Source organism: Gavia stellata, chromosome 11 (assembly GCF_030936135.1).
Source record: "Gavia stellata isolate bGavSte3 chromosome 11, bGavSte3.hap2, whole genome shotgun sequence".
In the NCBI taxonomy this organism is placed as follows: domain Eukaryota; kingdom Metazoa; phylum Chordata; class Aves; order Gaviiformes; family Gaviidae; genus Gavia; species Gavia stellata.
Window position 1 is genome coordinate 8,079,784 of NC_082604.1, and position 23,890 is coordinate 8,103,673.

Here is a 23,890-nt window from a genome sequence, read left to right on the forward strand (position 1 = left end):
TGACAGCAAAAAAATCCCATGAGACTTGCTGAGGCAATCTAAGTTAACTGGATGGCCTGACCTCTGGACAGAAACTGGCAGATGCTGTGTTACAGAACACTTTATTTTTCACTGCACCATGACATTGGGAAGTAGAAAAAATTTTAGGACATTTGGATTACCTCAAGATCATCATCACTGGAGCTCCACTTGGTTCTCTGGATTGTTGTTCCAGAGGCTTGTGTAATTTATTTAGGTCTTCTTCATTATCTCAAAAATATTGTTGCTTAGGCTCAGTTTTGTGTCAGAACCAAGAGTTAAGCAAGTTCAAAGTGTCTTAAAGCAGTAAGAGCTGCTGGGAGTAGCTTATGCCATTTCCTCAGTTGTTTCTTAGCATGTGGTAATTTCAGTGATGAGTCAAATTCAGACAGTGGGACTGAGCATTCCTCCTGCCCAATGAAGTCAGTGGCTCTGAGCTGCCTATCATCAGCTGCATGTGGAGCTGCACAGGCATGAAATGTATCATGCTTAGGGTCAAAGGATCTCTATTTGAAAAGATCAGTATTTAGAAGAATTTGGATAATACTCTGTAAAAATGTTACTAGCATCAGCATTAGCTACAATTACAAACTGTGCTTTAACATGCTACGGAATTATCATTTTCATGCTGGATTAACTATATTTATACTCATCTAATGTTGGGAGCTAAGAATTTTAGAGTGACTAGGACTTGGAGATTGGCCATCCTGGGCTAAATTTGCACCCACTGAGAAGCTGAGGTCAAATACTTGAAGAATATTAGATTGTAGAAGCAGAAGGAAAGACAGCATTCAAACATACTAATATAGTAGAACCAAGCATGAATAAAACACTGATACATGCAGGAGCAAAACAGCCAGTTGCTGAGGATTTTCAATATTCTGACAATTTTTTCTTCTTACATTTTTTGAGATTAAAAAACTATATTCCCAGTAATCCCTTTTATCAAAGCTAGCATAGAGGATTGTAGTAGATTGGCTTTAGGCCATTCCTTTAATTTTAGCAAGAGTTTTGCTTTTTGCTTCCCTATTTTATTGCATTGGATTTTGTCTATTTGCAGTCTAATAATTACTGGCAATTGAAACACATCAGCAAGCTAACATACCCCACTGAGCTGAGAAGATGCTGAAATGCTGAGATAGATGAATATCAAAATGTCAACATGCTGCAATTACGAGCAGCTGTGATAAGAGTCAGATATAATGACTTCTATTCACCTTTGAGGATAAAATTGGCAGGTATATAATTTTGTCTTTAACTCTGGTAAAAGGTGCTTATGGAAGGCTTATTTAGAAGTCTATTTTTTCTAATAAAGTGTGAAATAGTATTCTCTCTTTTAGCGCTTATGTTTTTTCATGTGGAAAAAGCTAGTATTCACACTGCCCTGGATTAACGGGCATGTCCTATATAAAACACATACAGTGTTAAGAAGAACGCTAGGTTATGGTTAGTACTTCAGATAATAGCAGGAGTTCCAGGAGAAGCAACAGGGAAGATCATAGTTCACAGTGTTAGGTAGAAGATGTAAAGAAAAGGTCTTGTTTAGTCCGGCAAAGGAAAAGGGAAGACATAGCCGTATTTTGACAGCTCACATTCCCTATTAGGAATAAATTTCCAACTCTAAGGATCAGTGGTCATTGAAGTGGATTACTTGGGGAGCCTCTGTCTTCAGAACAGCTCAGGCAGCTCTCAAGAATGGATTAAGTACAGCTGTTCTTGTCTTGGGGCTAGGGGACAGACTGTATCATCCCTCAGTATCCCTTCAGACTCTGCTATCAGTTGTTCTAGTGCAATTGTCCCAGCCTGAATCACCCTGCCGTAACCATGGGCATAGTTTTGCAGATTTTCTCTACTGACACAATATGAGACTAGCTAGTCCCAGCTATTTTTCACTCAAATTTTCTTGAAATAAATACTTGCTTTTTTTACGTAGCAGTTGATAGCCTCTCCAGAACAAAGATTACATCACCTCCTTTACAGTCCAAAATCGAGCTGTACATCTGCCCAAATCCCAGCCTTAGTCCTGTGAACAGAATAAGTATGTAAGCCTGTTCTTCAAATACTCACTGTTTTTGTAGTGCCTGTGTTTGCAGAGTATTTTAAAAGCTTATTCCTGGAAACACTCATATTCTCTTCCATGCTTTTATGTTGGTGATTGGGCAGATGACCTTCAGGACAGATGACTTTCAGGACCAATGACTTTAAAAAAGAATTATACATCTCCAAGATGGTAATGCCTCCTTGTACACCAGCATTTTTTAAAGTGGGGCTTGGGCACAGTGAATACTCTGTATATTTAATATGGTTTATGGGCAATTAGTGTATCATTGTAAATGTCCTAGCAATGTAGTTATAAGTGCTTTGTCAATGACACCAGAGAAGAACTAGTCCAAAGTGAAACAATAACCAATCCCCAAAAAAATAAGAATCCAAACCTGAAGTTCCTATTTATGGATGTAAGCACCAGTCACATCGCTCGATAGCTTCACTTCAACTGGTTTATCCTGCTTGTTTCTGTTAGGCATAGCCACAGCACTGAATTCTTTGTTCTAGCTTCTTTTCTAGTCCTTTATATATTTTAATGAGCCAGTTTCACATTGAAATACATTAGCTTATCTGAGACTGCTTCTTATTTTGCATCTCCTCAGGAAAGATCTACTGGCAGGCTTACTGTAGGTTTCTAAATTTCAAAGCTCCAGGATTAGTGTTGGTGTTTTAGCCTTGGAACTTGCTGTCTTCAGAATTCTGTTAGGGATATGAGAATTTGAAGCTTCAAAGCACAAAGCACTTCTTCTTCTGTAAGTTCTTATCTGGTTTTCTCTCTTTGTCTCCTTCTTAGGGAGAGAGGTTTGCATTTTTTTTTTTTTTTAATTTGGCTTACCTTTTTCTGTCCAGATATATTGCTGCTGTATTAGTGGCAACATGTACTTTTAAAGACAATGTAAACAGATGAACATTTTTCCTGGAAAGCCACTGTCCCCGTAATGTACTATCTATTGACCAAATAGTTGCCTTGGTAAGTATCAGAAAGACCGAAATTACAGTACAAACTAATCCTGCACTTTAGCTGTTGCATACATGAAAGTTTCTGGGAAACCTCAAAAAAATTCTATCCAGAGGAAGTTTTCTGTATAATGGACAAATGAATGTAAGAGTGGAGAAGAATAATCTCTCCTTTAGGATCTTTCTTTGGGGTAAAAAGAGAGGCAGTTTGTGCTGCCATGTTAACAAAAAAGAACAAAACCTGTCTACTTCTGTGAAGAAACAGCCTGCTTAGACACCTTCTTTTCTCTCAGTACACCAGTGTGTATTTTCTTCACTATATAAAATAACTCGAGTCTTCTTCATAATGCTCATACTGCACAGACTAGAAGTGATGTTTTTCAGGCTTTTAGATAGCAACATCAGCATAAAGAAAATTAGCCACTTCATCCCTATCCTAACTCCAATCCACACACAAATCTTCAAGTTAAAGTTCAAGCTTGACCTAGCCTGCCTGGCAGAAACAGGTTGTTTGCAACTAAAGCTACAAACACTGTAGAGATGAGTTATCTACCAATTACAACAGCTTATCAACTGCTAATCCAATTAGTCTGCATGGCTTCACTGTTGCGTGGCTCTCAATTCTCTCAGACTCAAGGTAGGCAGTAATTCACATGCACTGATATAGCTAACACTTGCAGGAAAGACAAGCTCTAAAAATTCTCCTAGAGGAGGCTAAGTAAATCACTAAATATCCCAAGAGTAATTTAGATGCTATGATCACTGGTGCAGGCAGTATGGAATCACATTTTATTGACAACTCCTAAAGATCAGTCTTCCTTTGAAGCTGCCTAGAATGAAACTGAATAGAGCGTGGCTAGAGGGCCTAATGCAACGTGCAGTGACAAGACCTGATCTGGCACCAAATGAGCTGCTTTGGGTAAGGGAAGCGCTATAAGCCTTTTAGCATAGTGCTGTGCATTGGCCTGCATTCATTGCTGTGAATTTACACTATATCCTTAGAGACAACTGTTTGTAGAGAGTGTGGCAGTTTGCCTACACAGAGCCATGACTCTTCGCACGTCTAAGAACTTCAGGTAGTATATTTTTTGGAGGAGAAAGGCAAAGGCTGTGTAAGTAATCTTGTAATAGAAAACTTGCAAATACAGTTTCTCTATAAATAAACGTTGAAACTTAAACTTTTTTTTTTAAATTCATGTTTGATCACTTCAATAATCTCATCAATTCATTTTTAAGATGCTGTGCTTTCTTGGACACAGGTTTGGGAAGCCACATTTCATCTCAGAGTATGATATCACAGCTTTATAAACACCTGAATACAGTACTGGAAAAACACTGACAAGAATCTTAAAGACAGGCTGCTACTAGGTACCACCCAACAACCCACAAAGCAATTCCACTTATCACAATAATGGGATCTCAAATACACTTGGCTAAAATGGATATATGTTCTTTAAATGTCTTAAAACATAAAGTGACTTATTAGATGTGTGGTTTTGTGTATTGGTATCAATAACCATTTTATATTCTCTTTCTTGCAGGAGGTGAAGTCACCAAGCCCAGATTTGCTCAGTATTTCCATGGCAGCCTGGCCAGTCTAACTATCCGGCCAGGCAAAATTGAGAGTCAGAAAGTGATTTCCTGTTTGCAGGCCTGCAAGGAAGGTCTGGATATTAATTCTCTTGAGAGTCTTGGCCAAGGAATAAAGGTGAGGGATGAACTGACATCATCTTTGATAAAAATTTAGAGCTGATTTATGAAGTGGAGAGCCCAAGGTAGAGTACACACAGTACAAATGTACTCCCAGAAGCAATATAATTTCCCATAAAGTCATGCAAAGAAAAAGCGCAACAGCAGAAGAGCTGTGACACTGTGAAGAAAAATGTTTCCATTATTGCAAAGCTAGATGCTCAGAAAGTAAGGCACTGCTGATATTTCAGGGTCCATAAGAATTGTCAGGTCATGTTCTCATGCTTATTTTGGTAGTTTTGCAGAAATAGACAGAATTCCAAAGAATTATTGAATTTTGATCTCAAGTAGCTTTAAAGCAATGGAAAACTTAAGTGGAATATCTTTCATCTAGAGGCAACTCCAAAAAAAGTCCCAATGCAATAGTATTGCAAAATTCAAAGTGTGTTCCAAGAGGAAAACGTTATGGGACATGAAAATTGGACAATAAAAAACCCTGAAGTAAAGAAATTAAAATTTTACATTTGCATATAAATCATTATCCATCTTCATTATGCATATGACTATCTTTACTGATATTGTAACACTTTTTCTAGGATTGGAGAACAACAGACAGAGGGAAATCCTGTTTCAGTTGACATAGTGGCCAAATTGCTTTGCGTTCATTAAGACAAATTCTGTTCTATTGGATACATATGTAGGATCTTGACTATAACTTCTGTAATGCTTACATGAGATGCATTGTCGGTTTCCCTTTACTGATACTATTATTAGATGACAGGTGTTCTTCTGCCTAATGTGTAAACACACTGTTAGGTGATTTCCTAGCACACAAATCACAATACTGTCTTCCAAAGGAGCTGAGCTTCAAATTCAAACTGGGAAGATACTTTGGCTGAAGACTATGCATTCTGTGAAACTGCACAGGCTTTTTTTAGTGTGCTGTTTTTCAGTGGGGAGGAGGATGGTGCTGTAGCACTTGATCTAGAGCATGCAATGGAAGTGCCATGTACTACCTTTTATTAGCTAAACCTTGTCATTGCACAAGATAGGAGACTGACCTGAAATACAGTCAAATGTCTGTCTAGGTGATAAGTTGCAGTGGTGTAGTATAACCAATATATTTTCTAAAAGCAAGGGTAAAAATGAAAATTAAAAGTGCAAAGGTAAGGAGGAATTTTTTGCTATCTTTAGCTTTTACATATGAGTAAAACACCCCAAAGAATTATTTTTTTTCTTCATCCTATCAAGGACATCATTAAGAATTTCACATTGTTGCTTCTCCCAGCAAAATGACACACTTTTGAGTAAAAGCTGTTATTAAAAGACAACGCATACAAAGAGCGGGTTGGGTTTTCTGGGACATGAGTGTATATGCCTACCAGTAAGTTCTTTGCTGGGATTTTACATGAATTAAAGCAGTGTACACTTGGTCCATGGTGCTTAAAAGCACAGTAATTCCTCCCCTATTGTCACACTCTGAAACTTGACAACATTTGAGTAGTCTTTTTTTCATGGGCTTGGAAAAATCCCTGTTATATCACCCACTGCTGCTCCAGCATGGGTGATTGGCTTCCTTACTGTACTAGCAGTGCACTGGGGAAAATGATGATAAGGAATTGTTTTCTGCCTATTCTTTCTTTCACCAAACTTCAACATTTTCATTTTCCAAAATATGGTGAGGCATAGTGTTTTTTTAAAGTAACTGTTTTCATTTTTAATTCCTCAGCGAACTCAATGGTCAGTGCAACAGCAGGAGGCAAAAATGAAAGGAGCAGTGAGAGACAGATTGTGGCAGGGTTTCTTATTGAGGCTGACAGAAAAGAAGCTCGGATGAAAGCAGAACAGTTGGCATCTGACCTTGAACAGAAAATTAATAAAGAGAAAGGGTTTCTGGTGTCAAAAATAAACATACCTGATCTCAGACAAGCATGTGTGACAGTTGCACAGATGATAGGTTCTATGTGGCTATTTACATGGCACTTAGCAGATTCAATGTTGGCAAATTGATGTTGGAAGGTGTTTCTGCTGGGCACTTTGGACTCATGAAGCTTCACCCTTTAGCCACCTAAGAAAGAGCAATGCAGCTGTAATACGGTCTCTGCCACAGTAGTGTTGGACTTTTTTTGTCTGCAGCCTAATTTTCATATATCTTAACAGCTCTCAGAAATACTGTCTGAACTGTTGCTATTTTTAGCTTTTTTTAATGAGAAAGACAAAAATGGCTCAGACTAGGGTTTTCTCCAGTCCCTTTGGCAGCATTCCAGCTGTTCTGGCAGCTGAGCTATTAAGTTAACTAGCTAGCTAGAGTCTCCTTTGCTAATTTTGTTCTCTACTACTGCTAGCTTACAGAAAGGAAAAAGAAGTGTATGCAGGCTGTGACGCACGTTAGTCCTCCTCTTTCTTTGTTAAAAAATACCCTCAGTGTGTTATGACCTTCCTGCACAAGCTTTAAACACAGTCCTCCACGTTCTGTTTGACAGGGAACCCTGTGCTTTATTCTGTTCTTCACAGTCTATTTGCTCTTTTGCTTTTTAACCTTTCTCATTGTAAGGAAGCGTAGACAACCATTGTCTCTATATAATAGAACACGTTCATATAAGCAATATCCAGCTTTGGGAAGGGACTGCATGTGAAAGAAGGGTGCATTTCTTTGTGTTTTGTGCTGACAACAGTAGGGTACAAAATCAAGGGGTTTAATCTGTTTTTCTCTGCAATGCAGATGGTTTGCTGAACGAATTAACAGACAAAAAATGGAATCAGGATGAATTATGATGAAGATAAAACCAATCATTTGCTATGTGAATATAGTAGCAAAGTTTCTTGGTCAGCAAGACTGTTTCATGTTTAATGCAATGGACTAGAGAAGTATCAGGGCTACAAGAATAGCCATTGACTTTGCAAGGTTTGTTGGCTCAAATGAGCAGCTGGCTTTGTACAAGTAGCAGCTCCATCTTAAATCACGACACCCTTATTGATCGACAGAGAAAGGAGAATCCCCTTTATTGTGTCTGACATTAATGAAGATGTAGGAGGCAAATGTTATAATTGTTTTGTTCATTCATGTTGCAATATATCTCAGAAAGATAGCTCAGGGTAAAACCAAACAGAAAGCAGGAAAAATATGCTTCTGCGTGCTACTCTGGTTTAAGCCAAAATTTTTATATGGGGGATGTGTTTAACCTAAAAAAATTACAGAGTAATAATAATGATGACTGTAAGCTGCAGAAATAGTATCAGCAAAGTTGATAAGGCTGGGCAAAGTACAATAAATCGGGATTAGTTTAGTTTACTATAAATTTAATTAGAATAGCAGTTATTCAGATATGAAATACGTGACTGATACGAGTACATGTTTTAGGGAACAACATGTGGATTCAGCCAACAATAGCTACTAAGAATTTGTTTTTCTTAAATCATTAGATTTTAAATTTACTTCTGTGCAACATTACTTAAAAAACATCTTATTTTGTACTCTGTACCTGGTACCTTAAATACTAATTATATGCATTTCCCCCAGTATCACTTCAACCCTTCCCAGTCAGTCCTTGTCATGGAAGGAGATGACATTGAGAATATAAATCAAGCGCTCCGAAAGGTCTCATACATCAACTCTAGACAGTTTCCTACTGCAGGAGTACGACGTCTCAAAGTCTCATCTAAAGTCCAGTAAGTTATACTTCAGCTGAACTGAATAGATTAGGAATATTTTTAATGAATTACTTGTTTCTTTGGAGATGTAAAAAGAATTTTGGCTAAACTACATTGCTAAATCATACTTTTATGTTATTGAGCATAAAGGATTAATTTAATTTACTTTTGTGCTGATTTAAATTGTGGTTTTCTTTTGAAATTGTCCTTTTAAGAAACTTTTCTTGTTAATGTAATTTACTTGCATTCTATTTATAGTTTGGAGCATTACAGTCTGGACTGAACAGTACATGCATTTATTGCATTCTTATTTTACTGTTAATTTTAAAAAGTTAGAGTTTCTTCTGAGATAGCTAAACACATGACTTCTTAAAGCAGGCCTATAACATCTAACAGACAACATATCTGCAAGAACAGTATTTGTAGCTATGCTTGAAATAGTCTTTGTCTGCCTGTATCCTTATACGGCTGTCATCACTGAAGTACTGGTGCTGGGAGTTAAACAGAAATCTGTGTCCTCCCATTTTCATGCAATAATAGTGACAGAACCTGCACAATAATGTTTACAGTTCTACATAATCGAAGAGACGTCTGCCACTCCTGAGCTCCCCTGGGGTACGTCTCTGTTACTGCAAGTTGTACAGTGCAGTGAAAGCCGATCTTTAGAGTGAAAATATATATCAATTCTACGAACTCTCATCTACTGTGCGTACAGTTCTTACCAAGTACTAGGTTTAGTCTAGTGCTGTGGGCTGACCACACTAAGTGTTTGGAGAGCATCTTCTGATGTACTTTTCACTGGAAGCAGTCGAGTTTGCACACTCAAGGCTGGCCCAAGCCTTGTGCCAAGATGAAGAATGGTAGAATTTGTCAGGAGATTCACTTCCAACGCACAGTGCTGATTCAGATGAAAATGCTAATATAGGCTCTTTTGTCCCCAGTAAATACTGGGGGAGTGCCAGAATGAGTTCACGATGGGTCCAATTTAAATGGATAATTAGGCCCTTTTATTCACACATGACAAGATAACCGTATTACATTCATTAGATATCTCTCTGAGAATTTAATGTTAGGTATACTGAAGTTACTTGTTATCATCTCATAAACTTTATTTTTTTTTAACCATTCAGTACTTTGTCAAATGTCAGTTAAACATCAAAATATTATTCTCATAGTGACCTTACTAAAGACTGAGCTTGTCATGAATCTGTTTGCTAAAGCTGTCCCTACATAATTTCAGTAGTTTTGAATGTGGGAGGGGATGAGAGGAACAGAGCTGTTACTATCACTGCTGGACTATGTACATGGGTGGTACAGATGCATGCCATGTGTGGCAGTGTCAAAGTACGGAATAGACTGATCTGAGACAATACAAAAGGATGAGAGCCATCAGGTGGGTTTTGGGCAGTGCAAGTGCCACACACCTCTGATGTGCAATGTGTTACATGCGGTTAATGAATAATATATTTTTCAGATGTTTTGGTGAAGATGTCTGCATTAGTATCCCAGATATAGATGCGTATGTAATGGTGTTTCAGGCCAATGAGCCCAAGATTACAATAAGTGGGATGGACCACTTTGCTAGACCAGCTGCACAATTTGAAAGTGAAAGAGGTGTTATTTTGTTACCTGACATCAGGATTGTCAGCACAGTCACTAAAATGGAGCATCCAGTGGGCTTAAAAGAGCATGACAGAGGTTTGTGGATTTCTTTTAAATATTATTACTTATTCCGTAGCATGACCCCTCACATTTTTTTAAAGGATAGTGCAAACAAGTAACACAAAGGAGGTCACTTCACCCAGATTAATTTAGGCAATGTTAGGCAGCAGTAATGCTATACTGAAGACATTCAATTAAACATGTTGAAAAATATGTTAAATAGTGATAGATCAGTATATGCTTTTAAAAAAGCAGTTTTTCCACTTAGTGTCTTGCCTACTTCAGAATGATGCCTTTCCACTCTTCTTTACATATTCTGCTGAATAACATATTTTCATTAGAATCTCTCTATTTGTAACAGAATTTTGTTAATTGTACTGATAAAGTGGAAAGCAGTAGTTGACTAATAGTTGGAGGTTTATTCTGTTCTTATGTTTCCACCTCTGTTACTGACCTGTGGGTGATATTTGAGAAAGTAATTTTGTGCCTCAGTTTCCCACCTATGTAATGTAAATACAACAATTTGCAAAGATTTTTTTCAATGATGAGAGTTTATTCTAATGCTGAGCAATGTGTGTATTATTATTCGATACTAGGTGAATGTTCAAAAATATAAATAAGGTTTAAAATAATTGTCTGTAAAGGAATCTTCCTTTTGGATGTTTGTGTGCAAGGTAAATGAAAAGCCTAGTAATATGAGCAATCATTCTAAACAGTACTTGTTGGACTAGAATAAGCAGCAACTAGATGTACATCTTTTGCAAAGATAAAATCGCTAATGATGTGCAAGTGTAGGGGCATGGATTCCCTGAAGCCATGCTCTGTAATAATGCTGCTTATCACTTGCCTGAAACTGCATCTGTCCTCTGAAGGCTGGAAAGTGTATCGTCTCGTAATATCAACTGCATACTATTACCGTATGTAAAAAAAATTAATTCTTGCCTAGAAAAGAGTGATCATTATCCATCACTTAAGACAATGCATGTATGACACTCCATGTCCCTAAAGGTTATGACAGCTTCAAAACTGTTCAGTGATTTAGGAACTACTGCCCTCCAGTTTAATTCATAAATTTCATCTGTCCCAATTTTTCCCAATGCAATTATTGACATAATTACTGTTGTGGCACCTTGTAACCTAAAAAGCCTGAGTCTCACCTTGAAAAGGAACATAGCAGCATTTCTTAAACTACTGTTTAATTCCTTGAAAGTCAGGCAGCTCCTAGTGTGCCATCTCTTGTTTATTTCCACTAAGAGTGGTTAAAATGGATAGATAATAATTATCTTTGGGAAATAATTGTGTTTTGCAAAAGATTATTGAATTCTAAGTCTCAATTCCTGCATTATAAGCTTGAATCATTATTTCTCTCAGCCCAGATATTATCTGACAAAGGCAAAGACAGCCAGAAATCTTGACCTATATCTACCTATAGCTATTTCTCCACTTGTTGGGAATTTACATAGCCGGATCATCATGACTGTAGCAGGGATGCACATGGCAAGGCTGAGAAGGCTCAGTCACCCTGTATTCCCCAGTCACAGGACCGGTTAGGTCTGTCTCTCATCAAAAGCAGACCAGGCAGTTGCCACAGGCAGTAGCATGACTATGGCTCTGAGGCCTTATTTACCTGCAGAGGGCCCCCAGAATGCCAATATATTACTGCTTGTCCTGCCTCAGTAGAGAAATTAGTGGGACCCTGCCAGCAGCTAAAATTGCTACCCCTACCTCTCCTGTCTGCCCACTGACAGCCAGAGCAGCAAAGCTGACCAGTTCAGGCTTTTCCCTCGCTCTGCAGCCCAGATCTTGCCTGTCTCTCATAGCTTCCCATGAAATAGTCCAACTCATCAGCCTTAGCAATATTTAGATTTGCCTATCCTACAAATTTGAGTTGGGTCTGCATTTTTTGATAAGTTAGCACTGTACCTAGATTTCAGAAACGCAAATTCACTCTACCAGGAGTTGGGAATCTAGGGCATAGGACTTTTCTGTCTGTGCCTTCCTTCCCCATACACCCTCTAAAATGAAATTTGCAAAATGGGCACTAAGTTCCAAAATTGCAGTCTCTGTGTCTACAGCACCCTCAGGGAGCTGGTTAAGCAGTCTTGCCAGACACTCTGTGCTAAGTTGACCAGAGAATTAAAATATTAAATAGATATGCTACTCTTTTTCCAGTGACAGAATTATTTTTTTTTAATCATACGTACTGAAGGATACAGTTTACAACTCAATTTCTCCAAGTCACACAACACAGGATATTGCCATTTGTGATAATACCATGTTCTTGGATAGTTGTCCATGTTCTTTGTAATGCAAATTCTTTATGGGCCATAGAGTAATTGGGAGAATCATCCAAGCATAGATATAGTTGACATGTATTTTTCCAGTTCAGTTTTCCTTGAGAAAAGAATGAATGTGTGATACCAACCTGGTATCAATACAGTATTGAAAACCAGAATTGTTTACTTGAATTTATTTCCAGGACCAAATTTCAGTTTTCTACTTCCAGTACTGTTCTTGAATGCTTTTTATTACAGAGCAATATGTTTTCTATCTACCTCACTAGGTATTTGTAGGCCTTCATCATCGTAACACCTGAACAGGCAAGACACTTCTCTTTTGATTTGCTTCAAGTATGCTGTATTTAATATCGGGGAAAAAACAATTCAGCCATCTTTGCAAAAATTGAAAGCCCTGATGCAAAGCACGTAAAATGACTGAGCTGTTCTGTGAACATTTATCTTAGTTTCTTTCTTCTTTTTTTTTTTTAACGGCATATGCCATGTGTTCACAGCCAATAAGCCAGTGTTATTAGAGGAAATGCTCCACAACTTGGATTTCTGTGATATTTTGGTCATTGGCACAGAACTAGATCCTGAACAAGAGTGTTTAGAACTAGATCATGTGGAGCTTCAAGGAAAACGTCTAGACGCCACAAATTCCACAGCAGGATATTCAATCTACGGTATGTTTATGGACTTTGCTTTCCCTTATTTCTTTCCACCAACAATTACAGTATTGGAATGAAAGGACTAATTTGAAATAAATTAGACAGAAATCTGTTATGTACTAGCCATAAACTATTCCAGGAGAGACTGTCTCAAAAAGCATAGTCACTTGATCTCTGGGTGTGCTGTGTTTATCCTTTGGAATACAGCACAGCTTTGTCTTGATCTCAGCATCCCTCCTGCTACTCCCCAAATAAGGAAAATATCAACACTGCTTTCTTTAAATGCGGGGGTTCTTGTGGACCATCACAGTGGACCGTGGGAATAAGGGGATTCCTCAGTAGTCCTGCACAGTGCTAGTAACTCATTGGCCATTTTTTTCAATTACTAAATAATTTGTTTTAAATCTTTGCTGTCATATTTGTTCCTCTCCATTATGGACCTACGTTCATTTCCAAAAACTATTCTCACTTCATAATTTATTATCAGCCAGAGGCACTATCAGGGAATATTTGATGCATCGCCATTTTCAGATCTTTCTACCAAATTTTGTATTTTCTATCAACATTTGATTTCTCCTGTACTGCACAGAGCATTTGTTACATAGCATCTCCTTGAGATTATTACTACTCTACCACCATTTCAGGTGTGGACAGCATGCACAACTATGAACAAGTTCTTCGGCAGATTCGATATCGTAACTGGTACACTTCTGCCACCTTTGACAGAAAGTTCAGAGTCAAGTGCTCAGAGCTAAATGGACGTTATACTAGCAATGAATTTAACTTGGAGGTAAGCAATCATTTCGTCAAGTTTTCTTTTCCAGCACTGAGGCTGAGCACTAGCCTTATCTTCAGCGACATCGAGTTTTCTTTAAAGTATGTAAAATGACTGACACATTCTGGTAACTACAATCAAATAGAGAAAAAAAATCTAAGTTCCATTCAAATAGGAAGTTGACTTCTCCTGTGGGCATTTCTCAATGTGACTCACTCTATTCTGCTGCATATGTAAGGAGATGACCCTTCCTTTGAACTACAGTAACACAAATAATTACTCCTGTTCAAACAGAATGGAGGCTACGGTCATCATCATTGTTTTTTCATGACATAAAATCTCCTACAGGTCTTTTTGCAGATTTATACACCTGCTCGAAAGTAAATCATTACAGCCTCATTATTTTCCTCAGATTAGTTATTTTTTAACTTAACCTGACATACTTTTCTTTCCTGCAGCATTCACCTTTTCAGTTTTTCCAAGCACTACGCCCTTATAATAAGTTTTATAATTTGTTCTTCGTCAGATGGAGAACGTTCCTGGTAATTTACATAATTTCAGATTTCTTTGAAGAGAAAAGTCAGTATAGTAATGAATGCACAGGATGGACTTCAGCTGTCATACTCTCTTGGATCCACTACCCAGACATGGTCAGTTACCACAGAAATATTTAGATAGCTCTCTTGAGCTCATGTGTGCTGGTACTATGTCCAGGGCAGCACAATGGCTCAGGGACTGAGAATCACTGCTGATGCACCTCAGCAGGAATCTTGGACCTACTCTGAAGACCCAACTTATCCAGCCGAGAAACCCAGGTACCAAGTAACTACAGGAAAGGGCAGGACCTTCTTAGCAATAGGCTCAAAACTTAATAGTTGGTTCTGAAAGTTCTTTCTACATGTTTATGTTTTATTGAAAATTCTTTTCACCTTGGCATTCTGCATGACTTCAGGGTTTTTGCTTATAACATAACTGTTGGTAGGACAGAGAACTGATACACTGTCTTCAAAGAAAGTCACTCTGAAAGTAATAACATAGGAAAAACTGAAGCCTCTTTTAATTCTCTCTTACTGTTTTGGTTTTAAACTCAATGAGTTTGATACATTCTCTGTCAGTGTTCGGAGTGACAAATCTCCCATTAACTTTCAGGGAACACCCGAAAGCTGATCAGTATAGAGTAAAAAAAGTCACTACTTATCCAGACAGGTAAATCCAAAAAATCCTTTTCTGTGCCACTTCATAGTCTACAGCTAGAAATGTTAGAATGCATTTTTAATGCTAGAAATGAGAAATATATTAACCTGTGCATTTTTCACTGGCATAAAAAAAAAGTGAATTTGGCCTTTAAGATCTATATAATAATGTTCCTATCTGCTGATGAACTTCATAGTTCAATGTAATGTATGGAGCCAGCAGGCTTGGAATATAGAGCACTTTTTAGTATCTGATCTCTTATTTTTCTCTTTTGCCAGGTTAATATTCTACACAGCTCCAACTCCAACTTCATGGACCACGTAAATCATATGATAGTACAACCACAATTTCTCCAGTCTGTCCACCACCCAGAGGGAACCATAAGTGCTGTTCACAACTCAGGTATGTGACGACTTTACAGAGACTGCTCATAATGATTCTAGTACGTTGGTATTTCCCTTGGTAATTCAGCCTGATCAACAAATAAAGCCCTGAAGTCCATGGTTACAGCTTGTGAAACCTCACAGAGATAATTGCACAGGTATGAAAGAAGATAACATTAAATTCTCTTCTTTCTTGCCAAGGGGGTACTTTATAATTAAAAAAGGTATCTTTTTTTGAAGTCTTCATTAAAGGTTATGTACTCTGACCCACATAGTTAAGAAAATGTCTTGTTTCTAGTATTGAATAGTATGAAAGATAATATTTATGCTCATATTGTCTTTCTATCTGTATTTCTATGGCATATTAATTTCTGCTCACCTCTTTCTAAGCCAAAGGAAGCAATGTTTGTATTATTTTTTTAAATATATAATTGCTGCAGTGCTTCTGTTAGCTGCTGTCCAGGCCTCAGTCTGGAGCTCTCTGGAGAGAAGATAGGTCCACCTAGCCACGTGCAGGGGGCATTAGTATATATTAAATACAGAATTTAAACTGAATGTTTGGACTATATGAGTTAAAATATATAACCAAGTCTGAAGCCTTTTCAGTGAAGTTAAACCCAGGACAAAGACATCTGTTCAAATGCTGGATTCTGAAATCCTTTTAGCTGAATGATACATTTGTAAAGAAGTAAAGCTGATGTAAACTGTAGGTAGTTATAAGCAGCTATATACAGTTATGCTTAGAAAATTACTGTATTTTTCTGTACATTTGTACAGACATTTTACTGAAATGAAATTGAATTTTTACAAAAGAACTATTGCAAACTAGTTTTCTCTACTTTAATATTGTTCTGATTTCTGAGTTCCATTCTTACAGGCGGGGCAAGGCAATAAAATGGGGTACAGGATTACTATATCTCCTGGAACTGCAGTACCTGGGTAGCAAAGTACACAGAAAGTGGCAGCACTTCTCCACTAACCTAATTTTGGAGGTGATAATATAAGACTAGTTCAGAGACTCTTATTCCTGTGACTAGGTGGAGACAGTGCAACAGAAGAGTGAGGAAAAGTGTCTTGAATCCTCAAGAGTCTTCCAGGAAGGTTGTAACACAGGCAAATAGAATGGCAATGTGTTTTTTTATTTCTCAGAGATTGAAATCACAGTATAAGTGTTTGAAACCTTTGAAAATATAAGCTTTGAGAGATACTTTTTCTCACAAGTGAGGTTAATGCCTCAACTATAATCAGAAGGGGACAACATGCAGGTAAGATAACCAAACCTTATTGCAAAAACATTTGTTCTGAAACTAATTGGTTCTGCCCTGATTGACTACCTGTTTTCTGTAATAAAGTGGCTTGAAGAACAAATGGTAGGTATACTCACTTTTTAGTTATGATTTATAATGCTCATTATAAGGTGTCTGTAAACGCCATTCATATATGTTCTGCCTTAGTAGGTGGGCACTTGTCAACACTTTCTGTAGTCCCAGGCAGATGGCTGTGCTGATTCTCAATCCAAAGGAAGAGGTGCTGATGGGAAAAAATAGACAATGTATTTATTTAGTGTTTTGTAGGCAATTTGTTCCACAGATATAAGCCCATTCCCTTTTCTGCCTTTTGTTCCAGTTGTTCCAAGTGTGGCTACTATCGTTATCATAATCTGTGTGAGCGTACTCATTTTCATCATAACCTTGGGGGTCTATCGAATTCGGACAGCTCATCAGCACAGCTCTGCAGACAATGAAGGAAGTAAAGAAAATGAAATGGATTGGGATGATTCTGCTCTGACTATTACCGTCAACCCCATGGAGGTACATAACTGAGGCACAGTATTATGTCATGATACTACTAGGAGTTACTGTCTGGGCTGGTAGCTTGCTCATCAGTGAGTTTTAAGCCTCTTTCAGAGTACACTTGTTTAGGCTTGGCAGAACAGTTGTATGTAACGTACACTCAGGACCCCATCTCAGTTTTGAGCTCTGCACACCACGATAATATATAATTGAGCACTTAATATTTGTTGTCTTATATAATTACTAAATAGGTTGGTGAAGAATTCTTGGGTACAATGGCACTTCCTCTCCAACTGTATTTGCACCCTAGGTACCCAAGACTATATAGTTACTTTGTTTTTAACTTTTTAATGTAAGCACTAATACACTAAAAGGAGGGGAAATGATCAGCAGTTTAAAGAAACTGACATTGAAGGGTTGCGTTTTGGCAGCTTGACTAACAAAGATACTTCTTATTGACATTCCATTCTTGTTACAGTAGTTTTTGAATATTTGCTACTGAATTGTATCATATTTGATGCCTAATAGTCACATAATGATGGAAAGCAGATTTCCCCAGCATGTTAGCATTTCTAATTGTGGAATAAATGCTCACATTCTCACAGCCACTGGCTAGCAGGAAGGCACTTTTCTTTTACTGTCTCTCTTTCATGTCTTTAAATGTACTGTAGAAATATGAAAAGCCTCACCAGACAGAAGAGGAGAGTGAGGAAGAAGACATAGAAGATGAAGAGGAAGACACAACCAGTGCTGAATCAGATGAAAGTGAAGAGGAGGAGGAGGAGGAAGAAGAGGAAGTGATTGTCCAAAAGGGAGACAAACAGAATGTCACCAGGCGAGAGCAGTTGGAGTGGGATAATTCAACACTCCCGTACTAACAGCCCTCCAGCCACATTGCTCTTTTGTAACAACCAATACAATGTTTTTTCGGAGTCTATGAATTCATTGACAGGATTTGAACCTCAGCTTGCCTATTACTGTTTTGCCTAAAATGATCTTGTTGTAGTAATCGATAATGATAGAACTGACCCTTTTCTTATAAAGCCTGGAGAAAACATCGTACAAACATACTGGCATCACCAGTAATAAAGCAATCTAGAACTTGATCTGTTAGCAAGTGTAGTTCTCAATTTCCAGTTTCTATACCGCAGATATGTGACAAAAGAAGTCCTGTCACTCAATCCATAGAGGTTTTTGCCTTTGCTATTTTTTTCATACAGGAGAGATTTCAGCTTGTTATGAAGAATTACTTGTGTGGGTCCAAATAACAGTTGCCATTTGACTTCACACTCTTACAGGTGTAAAGTATAATCCACCTTCAAATTGGGGCAGAGTTTTAGTGCTAGAGGTGACAGAGACTGAATTCCATTTGTCATCTCGTCCTGCCTTCTTGGCTGTTAACTTTTACAAGGGAATATCTAGGACTTGACACGGGATGCATGTGTGCCTGTGTAGAATTGGACAGTGTATTTTTCAGGCATGCTGTCAGAACCCTCGAGACAGGGTTTTTATCCAACCCACACATAGAAACTTAAGAGAGTTTAAAAAACCAGCAACAGCAAGGGGCTGCTGAAGGTTAAAAAAAAAAAATCATTCTGTGTCCACAGATTGAGTAATATGATCTTATGCAAACTGTAAATTCTAATGGGATTGATTTACTGAAAACCTGTAGAGGTGCTCATTAGTTATGGATTGAGCAATTTGCAGCAAATCGATGCTTTAAACTGTCTGTCTTGTAAAATCTTTAGCTTGCTGCAGTATCTTACTGAAGTAGTGGGAAATAAGTGACCCTATTATTCCATAGCTATGTATGGCTGGGATTTAAACAATGATTTTACATAAGGAAAATATTCCCTTTTGCTTTAGTGAATACCAGCTGGAATTCCTGTCTGACTGTATTCTATAAAACATTATGCCCTATTTCTTCTGTACCCTTAGAGTGGCACAAGAGAAAGTGACAACATTCACAACTGTCAGCTCTCTTTTGTGCTCATAATTCTCCCTTATTTCTTCCTCCTGAAGCCATTAATGTTGAGAAAAGGTTTTTTTAAAGTAGAACAAGAACAAATAAAACCTACCTGGAACCAAAAGAAGTGGGGGGAAAAAAAAAAACACAAAACAAAACTCCTAAGAGGTTGGGTTGAGAGAGTATTTTAGTTTGTTATGGTAACACAGCATATTTTTCTTAAACACTGTTTAAAAAGAAAAAAAAAAAGAAGCAAAGCTACGTCCAATGTGTTGGTAAGTCTGTGTGGTGTGGTTTTTGTCCTCTTTCCTTAATGATGTCCCCTTCTTTGCATCTTCGAATGCTCTGCATACCAAATGATGCAGCACTTGCTAGGATTAATGCATAAAAACCAAAATGGCATGGAAGTGAATGCTGCCTAGTGGCTTGTCTGCTTTTTTTACAACTACATCCTTTTCTTTACAATGTCATCATTGACTTTGCTTTTGTAATTTACTGTTTAAAATGAGCTGCTTCCTCTTCTCCTCTCTCCCAAAGAAAGAAACAAGCAGTCAGTCTTGCCACAACAGGACCTTCCTGAGCACCCATGAATGGTAGCTGATATTGCAAAGAGTAACTAACTTGAGCAATCTTGAGAGTATCCACCTCCCTCAATACTTCTTTATGTTTATTAGCAGCTCCGAACGTCTTTCTTGGCATATAGAGAATATATTGTGGGTTTGGGGGTTCTTTAAATTCCAGTTTCTGCATCTGATAGTTGCAGGGAAAGATTGACAGCAACTAGACCTTGTAGTTTAATAACTACAAAGCAAATTAAAAGAACTCTAAATCATTTAAAAATTAGAGATCTTTATGGTCCTTTTTTTTGTGTGCCAACAATCATGTTAGCACGTGATTGTTAAGATTGGCAATATAGACATTTTCTTTTGTAAGCAGTCCTGTTTTATTCTGGTCTCTCACATGTATTAAACTTGCAAGAATATTTGCAGAATCAAGCCCACATATATAAATTTATCTGCAGGAATAAAGATTGTAAAATTGCCCAAAATTTCTGTTTAATAAAAAATTAATTTTAAAATTTCTGAATATCCTGAACAGAACTTTTATGTTAGAGCATTTGCTAACATCGCAGTGTCCTAAATAATTTCCTAGTGTTAATTTTTGTTAGTAACATGCAGCAGGCCCTTCATGATGCTGATTATCAGCACGTATCTTTTAGCAAAGCTTTCTGCTCAGAAAAAAAAAATATTTAAAATTAAAAGTACATATTTAAAAGTCAATTTCAGATTTAAAACTGGACTTTTAAATTATTTTTAAAGTTTCTTTATTGCTGATTATTACTATTAACTTATCATGGCAAACATTAGGGCAACTTGAAAACAGCAATTTACAACCTTACTGACAACCTTTAATTCTTTTATACGTTCATGTCTTCATCAGTGTGTTTCTCCATCTAATAGATTTTTCTTTTTGTTACTGGAAGCAAATCTTTTCAGGTCGTGCTAGTACATTACACAAGAAGCAAACATGAAGTATTTTCTCTACTGTAAATAAACCTACATTTTTAAAGCTAAGCAAAGTAATACAGGAATATCTGTTATCACTAAAATTTGGGTTGCAACAAGATATTCAGCAAACTAAAATGTATGACTGTACTTATTTTAGATTACTCATTGGGGTGTGTTATACAGCATTTTTCATTCAAATAAACAGAAAAATCCTTTTCACAAAATGTTAGTGAGAATGAGATACTTCTTCACAAAACGAACCTTAGAATTAGACTATTTGTATAGAATTTGACAGCAATGGCTTCATAAGCAAAAGCCTACTAGTAGAAAAATGTAGAAATATCACTTTTTCTGAAATAATTTCAACATTATTCCTCCCCTCCATGAACTATTTTTTGATGTAAACTATATGCTTAAAACCAAACCAGAACTTACACATATATATGCGCACGCACGTGCATGCACACACACTCTCTCTCTCTCTCTCTCTCTTTTTCTCTATCATCTCCCTCATTTTTTTTCCCCCTAATCAAAAGCCAAAACCCTCTCCTTTCCTCTTTGAAAAAGTGTTTATGCTGCAGACCCTGAAATGGCAACTGCAGTGTCTGGCTCTTCAAGATGTAATGTGTATCCTTAGACCAGCTGCAAGGTTGAGCTATGAAGACACACAAATAAAGGTGGCTTTTTTACAGTAGCAATAAACAAGTGCATCCAAAAAAAGAATCTGTGACGCCAGAGGTTTAAAATGACATCACATCAATGAATGCCTTTAAATTTTTGAAGTTCTAATCTAAGGCTGGGAAAAGCTGCAAAACCTACAAATGCAAATTCAAGACAGTGATACACTGTGTTATCTGAATTTATATAACTAACTGCCTAGGTTGCTTTTTGTGATCAATAGCTCACATTTCTTTTTCACTTCTTCCCCCTCTACAGGTATTTTATCTCTGCAAGCAAACCTTAAAATTGAGATTAATCTCAATATTTACTGCATTGGCTGACACCAGTTCAAATTAGAAATAGACGCGTAGGGTTCGTGACATCTTTAATACTAAATAAAAAAAAATTTTGTTCTTTGTTCATTCAAACAGGCAATAGTATTCTGCAGTGGTGGCTCACCTGCACATGCACCATCTGTACTTCATTCAGGAGGGAAAAAAGACTCAGAAAGTGTCAGAGGGTTATAATATTCCTTCGGTGGGGACGAAATCCACTGCCCCCCTTGCCGGAGCTGTCCTGCCTGACCCTAAGCTGAAAATAATGCCGTGAGACATTAGTAGCCCCAGGTGAAGGACTGGTCAGAGGATAATTCAGTAGCAGCCCTTACTTTACTTTAGTAACACCTTTTGAGCCCTGCACCTAATTTATGTCTTAGCTGTCTCTTTCCCTAACCTGTAACCTGAGAGGCAGCTCTAATGCTTTTACCTGGTGGGGATCCCAGCAGGTTGGGACACGACACGACACTTCTTCTGGAAGTTTTGGTGCCAGCATGTGCACCACTCCGTTTCTCTCCACCACCATCCATGCTTAGGAGAAGAGGAGAATGAAAAAGACTTTTTACTGAGGTGACAGCGGGTAAAGGCCTGGTGGGATGGACACACGGAGCTGCACCTGGGATCCTGAAATACACATTATAATGCCAAAATTAAGGATGCTTGTAAAAGCATATGGATACTTAGAGCGAGAGAGAGGAAATTAAACTGCAAAGACATCTCCAGGGCTTCAAAAAAGTCTCCTCTTCCCTTAATTTATGAATGCTTACTAGATTAAAAAAATCTCCATACCAGTATATCCCCACCAGTTTTTGTATGCTTATTGCAAATGACAATAGAACCTCATAGCAAAATACAATATCCATATAAACAATTTCCAGGAATCTAGCAGTAGGCAAAGGAGCTAAGTACTAAAAATCTTGGTGTCTGACATCATGACTTAACATCCTAAATTTTTTTTTGTCAAATTTGCTTCATCTCTGTGGAGTGTAGTTATTTCCTGGATGTATACTATTTTTGCACTACTCTTTAAAAGCACCAATAGGTTAACAGCAAGGAACAGCTTATTTCGCAGAAAAATAAAGGTGTCATATCTTGTAAAACGGTGTTTTAGATAGACTTACTTAGATATTTGTTTCTTGATGAAATCCTGGTGTTGGAAAAAAATCAATTTCATGAAATAAAATTCTGGACAAATATTGATAGTTGCCAGACTGAGAAATAACAGTGATAAGAGCATAATTTTGAAAAAAACAGACACAAACCAATACATTATATGGCATGTATATATATAAAATAGTTTGTGTGTATGTATACATATATACACACACATATATTTTAAGTAATATTGGATGTGTGTGTGTGTATATATATATGTAAAAATATATTATCTAGATTGGAAATACACCTCTTGTTTTATGCAGCATTTTCTATAAAGCTGCATGATTGGGGCAGCACATCTAGAGTTGCTTTGAGACTATCTGGAGATGCTGGAATCAAAGTATATAGCATCTGCGCCCTTGAAATGGGCCAATTTATGGCTTTTTAGGGTCCCAGTTAGATGGTAGTCATCTTGATGGCTAGCTGGAAATCACAGACAAAAGGCCGACGAGCTCTGGTTCTGCCCTGATAAAATTACTGAACAAAAAAAAGTGGCAATATTTGGGGGAACCTGGATGTGCAGTACCCTCATCTTGATGTTTCACTTACTTTTGACAGTATGCCTTGGGATTAATGCATCTCTGGATGATCCGTGTAGCTGCTGACCTTTGCTTAATATCTGGTTAAGGCAGTTCTCATATAGCAATTGGGCAAATCTAAGGAGGAGATAGAAATAAAAAAAACACACCACCAAAAAAAAAAAGGACTGTCAAAGACAGCAAAAGTAAAAGCACCTTTGAAACAACTAAAAATACTACTGTTAATTGTACCTAATGCTGTACTAGATAAGTATGATCTTCCTCATATTTCAACCAGTATCACCAACCATATAATAGCATTAGATTTCTGTCTCCTCAGGCTAAGCTGAGAAAGACAACAAGCTTCGTTCGTGCCACATCCTCATCGCCCACAGAGGCTGCAAACCTCATAGTGTAGAAGTGCCACTCCAAACAGCTGTAAGAATGACAGCCACCCTTGTCCATCAAAGATCTAGGTGTTGCCAAAAAAAACCCCACTCCCATGCTAATGTCCAAACCATGCAACATTTTGCAATATAATATAAACACTTTCTACAGCACCCAGAAACAAACAGTGATCCTGTACAATCTTTGTACATTTGGGTATTTATTTTTAAAAAAAAAAAAGCA

At 37.5% G+C, this 23,890-nt stretch overlaps 1 protein-coding gene across 1 annotated transcript in view; it reads left to right on the forward strand.

The window, feature by feature from the left end:
- Nucleotides 1-17,993, forward strand: part of CLSTN2 (calsyntenin 2) — a 227,323-nt gene extending 209,330 nt beyond the window's left edge. The window contains exons 9-16 of the mRNA XM_059822699.1: nt 4,563-4,729; nt 8,231-8,379; nt 9,836-10,059; nt 12,815-12,985; nt 13,615-13,760; nt 15,218-15,341; nt 16,949-17,133; nt 17,787-17,993. Coding sequence (XP_059678682.1) covers nt 4,563-4,729; nt 8,231-8,379; nt 9,836-10,059; nt 12,815-12,985; nt 13,615-13,760; nt 15,218-15,341; nt 16,949-17,133; nt 17,787-17,993 — 1,373 coding nt within the window. The remainder of the gene's footprint in view (nt 1-4,562; nt 4,730-8,230; nt 8,380-9,835; nt 10,060-12,814; nt 12,986-13,614; nt 13,761-15,217; nt 15,342-16,948; nt 17,134-17,786) is intronic.
- Nucleotides 17,994-23,890: the final 5,897 nt, after the last annotated feature.